General features: G+C 47.2%; 1 protein-coding gene and 1 long non-coding RNA gene across 4 annotated transcripts; one reads left to right on the forward strand and one right to left on the reverse strand.

The window, feature by feature from the left end:
* Window positions 1–634: 634 nt before the first annotated feature.
* Window positions 635–3,073, reverse strand: LOC121661216. Its single transcript, XR_006014881.1, has 2 exons — window positions 2,824–3,073; window positions 635–722 (listed from the first exon to the last, which is right to left on the reverse strand). It is a non-coding gene; the product is annotated as an uncharacterized LOC121661216 (long non-coding RNA).
* On the forward strand, window positions 2,472–7,009 carry S100B (S100 calcium binding protein B). Of its 3 annotated transcripts, none has more exons than XM_042021134.1 (3): window positions 2,472–2,642; window positions 3,556–3,708; window positions 4,177–4,754. In XM_042021134.1, the coding sequence occupies exons 2-3, from the start codon at window positions 3,571–3,573 to the stop codon at window positions 4,315–4,317; spliced, it is 279 nt and encodes a 92-aa protein (XP_041877068.1). In that variant the 5' UTR covers window positions 2,472–2,642; window positions 3,556–3,570; the 3' UTR covers window positions 4,318–4,754. The 3 variants fall into 3 exon arrangements, with proteins under 3 accessions (XP_041877068.1, XP_041877069.1, XP_041877070.1); XM_042021135.1 differs by lacking the exon at window positions 2,472–2,642 and adding an exon at window positions 3,158–3,249; XM_042021136.1 differs by lacking the exon at window positions 2,472–2,642 and adding an exon at window positions 5,173–7,009 and having other exon boundaries at window positions 3,445–3,708; window positions 4,177–4,332.
* The last annotated feature ends 435 nt before the right edge of the window (window positions 7,010–7,444 follow it).

The raw sequence follows: 7,444 nt of genomic DNA on the forward strand, positions 1-7,444 counted from the left end.
CAGGCAATCATATTTATAAGGCTTTCCTGTTTCATCTTCCCCAACATGCTCCCTGCAAAGCTGCTCTGTGTGCTGGGACTGTGAGTGCAGCCCTGCAGAGGCAGAGGCAGTTTCTTTACCCTCCCACACAAATTCCTCTGCTTTCATTACTTTTTTCTCCTGGTTCAATGACTGCTGGCCTTTGTCTTGTGGTCTGGCAGAGCCTGGTGCCACACACACCAGAGAGACAAAGGAATAGGCTGGTTTTTCTCCCCGAGCCTGGTATGAAGAGCCCACATTGTGAGGGAGACAGGCAGAGGGTTGAAGTGTTTTGCTCAGCCTTGGGCACTGTAAAACCCCCTTGCTTCTTTAAACACATCAGCCCAAAGCTCTGGCAAGGAAGCTCTGACCCTGAGGAAAGGAGCCCCAAGGTTGCACTCTCCTGTTCGAAGATCAGAATGTGAGTTTTAAAATAACAGAAGCAGCCTTTTGGGCAGCACTGAAAGCACAGCCATCTCACAGCCCTACACCCATATCCAGACCTCCTGGACAGTCATAGGCTGGGTTAGGGATGATCCAGGCCAAGAGAGCAGTCTTTGAGAGGATATGAGCCTGGACAAGGATCAGGAAAGTCGCTTGGAGTTGCTCATTAGCAGAGGTAGGAGAGGGTCAAGGTTTCTGGTGTTCACACCTGATCCTGATGCTTCTTCCCATCCTATCAGCACATCATTCCAGATCATCACCTGTAAAATACAGAAGTCAGAATGATTTGGGGTGAAATGGGCAGCAAGAATCATCAGGAAAGAGAATTTCAAGACTGTTCAAGTTTTGATCTGTCAAATGCTAATTTTTCTGTCCCATTTTAAGGAAAGGTCAGTTTCCCGAACAACATCAGAAAATGGTTTAAGGAGATGAGCTAGGACCTTGTCTCTGATTAGAAAAGGTTTGCTTTAATGCATTTCTTGGCTAAGGACTGAGCTAGACATCTACCAGATCAAATTGCTATCAACAGAAAAATTCTGTCTCTTTACTGCTGACAGAGAACCCTATTTATATCCAGCTCTGATAGGAATGCAAATACTCTTGGAAAAAATCAAATAGTGCAAAATTGCTGACAAACTACCTCCACACTAGAAACACCACTACCTAAAAGCATCCCTGCTAGTCTCACCAGGGCACAGATAACTAGTGTAGTTTGCAATGCCCTAAATGCAAGAATTTCAGTGGTCAGGTAAATACTTAGAGTCGACATACTCAACCTTAATGCTGGGGAAATTATTCTTCCCCAAACCAGTGTTTGAGCCTATTACAAAAGCTTTCATGAGCTGATGTAAGGAAATGATCAATGTAGATGGGTTTCTTTGACACCATGTATGTGAAAAAGTTTTTAAAGTAACATGGTCAGTGTTGTATCAGTAGATTTGGGGAACACAGACACTGCCAGGGAATATGTCTGTCCAGCAACAGGGTTTAGATACAAGTGCATTTAATGCCAGTTCATAGTGGCTGCTGGGGCTGGCATGGGACTTGTGAACAAGTTTTGTATCAAGATCCCATTTAAAAGTAAATAAAGAATTTAATTTTGAGGTAACTTTTCAAAGTTTCTAAAAATAAAGTATTTTTTTGTAGTGTGAATCGTATACAAACAATAACTCATCTTTTTCTGAGTTTTGCATGTTGATTTATACTTCCCCTGTCAGAATTGGTTCAAGATATTTGCAGTTTCACTTGTCTTTGGTGTTAGGTGGATATTTCTTGAACATTTCAACATTTCTTGAACAATACACACAGAAAAGTATAAGGCTTATGCTCACACTGACTGCAAAACGTATTCTCATTGATGCTTTCACTCACTCACTCCCATGGTTTAAATGGTTTTGCACAAGCAGCAGTGGTTTCAGTTTGATAAACCATTTTGTTGGTGGTATGTTTGGTGAAGCTGAGTGAATTGAAATAACCTTATGTTCCCTGTCTGGTCTGACTCTACAATCTTAAAACAGTAGAAAGGTGAAAAGGTGTATTCAATATCAATAGTATGCTCCCAATGATCTGGGGTAAACATAGTGAAAAGATCAGGCACACAAGGAATTGCTATTTTTGCATACTCACTGTTCAGAGCAGAACAGCAGCTTTAAAGAAAGCACGTCTTTGAATTGCAAGCTTGATTCACAGAACATTCTATGCATTGAAGGACCCATCTAATGAACAGTGAGTAGGCATTCTATCTTTGAAAAATATGAACAAATAAATGGCACCATAATAGATTTATTTGTAATGTGTAACAGCTGGCTCTAGGGATAATCTTCAAGTGCTTGTTTACAAAAAAAAAAAAAATCAGTTTACTGCAATACATTTTGAAACGGGCTATATCACTACGTATGTGTCACCTATAAAAACCGCTTGACTGCAACTGTGTCCCCTTACCATCTTCAGAAAACAAGTAAAGTAGGCGGTGTTTTCCTCTCACAAGGGCGCTCCCACGTGGCGGCGGGTCTAGTCCCCGCGAACAGCGCTGCGGTGCAGGCACAGCGCCCAGCTCGGACACCCCGCCCCAGCTACCGCTGCCTCCCCGGCTCCCCGGCGCAGGCATAAGAAGCCGGCGGGTCGCCGGGGTGCCTGGCCACGCCGCATCGTTGTGCCACAGCCCCGCCGGCAGCAGGGAGGTGAGAGGGGCCGGGGGATGCCGGGCAGGCTGTCCCCGCCTTGGGGGGGGACACTATCAGGGTAGTATCGCCGCTCCACATCACCTCTGCGGAGCCCGAGGAGAGCTGGAGCACTCCTCAGCCTTGCGGACGGGAAGCAGGCAGGGCAGGAGCATGCAAAGGGCTCTAGGATATTTCCTACCTTGTCTGGGAACAGTCTTTCATTTCGGACACTGACGGCTGAGTGGGGGAGGACATCAGCTGTGGGATCAGATTCAGCTGGTGGTGGAGAAACAGGAGCCAGGTCGCAGGGCAGGAGATATTTACCTGTGGGATATGAACGAACCGAGTGCCAGGCAATAAGCCTTTTTTATTTTCCCAGGTTTTGGAAAGGTGGGTTGGCAGCTCTCCCTATTTGATCAGAGACTCTTTGGTTTGTCCATTTGTGAAGTCTGCAGGGAACGCTGCAATCTGAATTATTATCATTCCCAAGGGGGTCTCCAGATCAAGTGCGGGAGAGGAAGGTTCGAGAGGTGTTGATTTTGACCTGCTGGCACTCATCGAAACTGGTTCCTACCCGGTTCCCCTGACTGCTGGGCTGGAGACAGGTCTGCAGGCAAAGGCATAGGTGAGGGGACCTGTGACAGCAGGGACAGCAAAACCTTTCTGAAGCTCCGGAGCTGCCCCCATGCCTGCCCCTCTCCTCGTCTTGTGGCCCTACTGTCTTCGAGAGCCCCTGGCAGCAGAGTAATGGTCTCTCGGGACGTTCCCCTTGAAGCCAGAGCTGCTGCCAGAGCTTCCCAGCAGAACGCCTTGAGCGCGGGTCCGACCTTGCCGATGGATGGGCGGTGCCCCGGGGTGGCCGTGCTTCCAAAGCAATAAGAATTGCTGGAGCTTGCCCAGGCTGGCGTTCCCACGTTCCCTCTGACCTCAGGGCCACGCCACAACCATGTCTGAGCTGGAGAAGGCGATGATCGTCATCATCGATGTCTTCCACCAGTACTCCGGGAAGGAGGGAGACAAGCACAAGCTGAAGAAATCGGAACTGAAGGAGCTCATCAACAACGAGCTGACCCACTTCCTCGGTGTAAGTACTGCCCTCCGCGCAGCTTGGTTGGGCTCGGGGGGCATCGAGCAGACACTGCACTCCATTAATTCTGTCTCCCACGGGAAGCCAGTGCAGGCGAAGGGGTTTATTTACATAGCAGAGCATTAAATCCTTTGCTCCAGCTCTACAGAACAGCAGGATGAGGGCAACAGCCTGTATGGCAGACTGGGGTGTGGGTTGGATACTAGGGAAATTACCTTCCCTGGCACAGGGGGACAGCCTTGCTTCAAGGGGCTCAAGATGTCCCTCCCCAGCAGCACAGCTGCGGCTGCGATTGCCAGGGGCACAGGACAGTGCCCCACCACAGACTGGGAACAGCCACAAGATATTTGGGATATATCTGAACAGAGTTTCAGCCGTGAGAACATTTGAGAAATGGGGACATGTTACTGTCTGGGCCTTGCTGTGGTCCTCCCCAGCTTTGGCTGCCTGTTTCTATCCCTTCAGGAAATCAAAGACCAGGAGACTGTCGACAAAGTCATGGAGGCACTGGACTGCGACGGGGATGCAGAGTGCGACTTCCAGGAGTTTGTGGCCTTCATTGCAATGGTCACTGCTGCTTGCCATGAGTTCTTTGAGCATGAGTGAACTGGTGGGAAGCAGGTGAGCCCCTTCTGCTCATGCTGGAGAGACGAAAGGCAGCATTGCTCCTCCAGGAAAAGGAATGGGTGTGATTATAGACACCTTAGAGTTCAGCTTGTGCTAGACTTAAGCAGCTTATTAAAAGTGCTGTGGCTTTGTGAACAAGAAACACCTGTGTGGCTCAGGAAGGGCTATCGGCTAGTGCCCACTGGGCTGGATGCAGTGAGCGAGTGCCTTGCCTCAAGCTCCTTCCCTGCTGTTTTAAGTCAGGAATGTGCATGGGGCTAGAAGGAGAGGGATGCTGTTATCCAAGCTTGCGTGCAAAGGAAAAAGGGAAATTAAGGAGGAGGTGATGCAGAGGGGCTTGTTATGGAAACTTGCTGCTGAGTCCACTGGCTTGAACGGGAAGACTCCCAGTGATTCCTGTGGGCTCTATGCATGACATTAACGCGATTCCTGTGGGCTCTATGCATGACATTAACGCAGGAAACCCAGCTCCTGTCCTCTCACAGGTGCTCAGTAGAGCCCACCCATTTCTTGGGACATTGAGACACCCTTGGCTTGCAAGGCAAAGTATAACAATCTAAAAGCATAACCATCTGACAGCTCAGTCTTTTCTCTTGTTGATCAATCCTGCTTTTAGCAGCCTGCAGAACTGGAAGCAACAGTGTATGAGGCTCCTACGCTAGGGTCAGCTCCTGGGCCTGGGATATGCCTTGACAAGGTGTCCAGGCTCAGTCAGAAGGGATGGGGGATTGGCCTAGTGTCACCACAGACCAAGCACAGCCTCCTGAGTGTGTGAAAATAACAGGAATAAAATGTTGGTTTGGCCTCTGTGAAAAATGTGTCCTTTTGTGCCAGGCTGCTCTGCACTGAGAGAGGAAGGCTGGGGGATCCAGCCTGAAGCACTGCTACAGCTCATGCCCCTGGGTTTCTTGTTGGGCATTGACCCCTCATCTCCTCCCTGGTGTCACTGTGACTGGCCAGACATCCCACAATTGTCACCAGTGCCGTGTTTCACCTGGCCGCCCAGACTGCCAGGTGTACCTGCCAGGACAAAGGAACTGGTGAGAAGGCCCCTCTGCAGGATGTGACTGCTGCTACCAGGGTCATCCAGGGGCTTCCAGTGGTGAGCCCTTGCAAAGCCTCAACTTAACCCAGGACAACCTCCCCAAAGCCTGTGCTTCTGCCTTTTCAGTCTGCACCTGCCATCCATCTCAGCAATATCTGTGAGTTGGACCTTCCTGGCCTGCAGCATCAATAGTGACACATTCACAGCAAAGATGCTCTCAGATGGCACTGGATTCACCTTGTTCCACATTTTATAATGATTTCACGCACAAAATGACATCTTTGGACAGGGACCATCTTGCTATTCTCACCAGCCTCCCCCAAGCTGTGCAGAGGGACACTCAGGCAGAGCCAGACATACAAGGGACAGCATCTTGTCCTAACACCTAACACAAAAAGCCATTTTGCCATCGCAGGGTAGTGCTCACTCGATGAGAAGCTGTTTAGCATCCGAGTTACTTCCACCACATTTTTAACATCCTCCTCCGGTCTCAGTTCAGCTGCTTTCAACACTGGTACAGACCTGAGGCCATGTGTGAGAACAGTGGGTGGGGACACTCTCTGTCTCTATGTCCCCAAGGTGAGGCAGGGTAGACAGGACTCTCTAGACTGTCTCTCAAGCCTGAACCTGAGTTCAGCAGAGGGGTCTGATGTTCCAGTACAAGGGTCTGCCCACGAGCCACATTTGTGAGTCATGTTTTTGACTCTATGAAGAGGATTCAAATGAACTTCCCACCAGGAAGGACACCAACAGTTTACTACTTATCAACAGCAGTAAAGCTGAAACAAAGAGAAGTACAGCAGCAGGAAGGGCCTGATTTTTAAAAGATGCAGATTCACTTCTGAAGCTAGAGAAATGTCAGAGGGGCAGATTTTGTACATCCATGCTGTATTGTACTTCCGCTGAATCACGTTTTCAGAATTTAAAATGCTGCAATTACTTTCTGCTCTGAGAGATTAGAATCTGCACTTTTATTCTCTCCCCAGATAATTTTAGGAGATGTGCATCTGTGAAAGGGAACCCTCTCCCTGGATCAGACAAAAAATTACCAGCACTGTAAGAGCACTTACAGACACCCCTCCCCTCCCAAATATTCTTCCACATCTTACCAGGAGTGCTGGTTGTTGCTCATCTAAAAAAACATATACTTCATCTTAACTGTTGATGGAAGTGGATCCAGGCTGAATCATTCAAAAGCAGCGCTCACATGCTGATAGCAAGAAAAAAAAAAATCTTAAAAAGAAAACCATGTTTTTCTTCCCACAAATTAGGTGTGGACTTTTACAGACCCCAGAAAAGGAACAGAACCAACCACAGCACTGTCATTCACATTTGGCAGAGAAAAGTGGCAGAAATAAATAATGATTTTGCAGTTACCTTTGCTAGACAAGTTTTAAGGAATGCTAGAAAAATAGCACTTTTATGTTTAAGTGAAAACAGGGTTAAATAAACCAAAGTGACTGGGAAAAAAAGCAGTGGTGTATATTATTTTAATAACATATATTGAAATACAAAAAAATAGAACTCTGCTTATATGGCACTGGCATAACCAAACCACACCATAAAATCTGGTGTGCCCAGTTCCTCCTAAACAAAACAAAAATGACACAAAATACAAACACAAAATCTGAAGACTGTAGCAAAAACCCACATTAGAATTGGTCATGACAAGGAATTCTGGCTTGCAAGTATCTCATTTGAAATATCTGACCACAGAAATATTTATATCCTTATACCTTTGCTACAAACTGGGATTCAGTGTCATGCTCATTCAATTTAAGATGAATTACAGATTTTTGAATCCTGTCCTCATTAGTTTGAGAAAGATGAGTTAAGTTGCTTTGGCATTGAAATCTGGTGTGCTTTAAACACGTCACACAGCACTTTCTGGATGCGAGGCACAATGCCTGGCTGGAATTAAAAGTGAGAAAAACAGCAAAGGCTCCAAGATGCCGTTGTCTCATTATGTACAGTGCTTTTAAACACAAATCACATTTTGCAGGATCAATTTGTGTTTGTTTCCTAAATCTGCTGTTGGTACAAATGGTTTCCATAGGTGCC

The sequence above is a fragment of the Corvus kubaryi genome, unplaced genomic scaffold (assembly GCF_017639235.1).
Source record: "Corvus kubaryi isolate FWS band 111438036 unplaced genomic scaffold, C.kubaryi_AGA036_p1.0 37126, whole genome shotgun sequence".
Lineage (NCBI taxonomy): Eukaryota > Metazoa > Chordata > Aves > Passeriformes > Corvidae > Corvus > Corvus kubaryi.

Bases quoted from the DNA above. Each gene is read 5' to 3' on its own strand.
- S100B (XM_042021134.1), top strand. From the start codon at position 3,571: ATGTCTGAGCTGGAGAAGGCGATGATCGTCATCATCGATGTCTTCCAC. The intron at 3,709-4,176 runs GTAAGTACTGCC...CTATCCCTTCAG, and splicing joins AGCTGACCCACTTCCTCGGT to GAAATCAAAGACCAGGAGAC.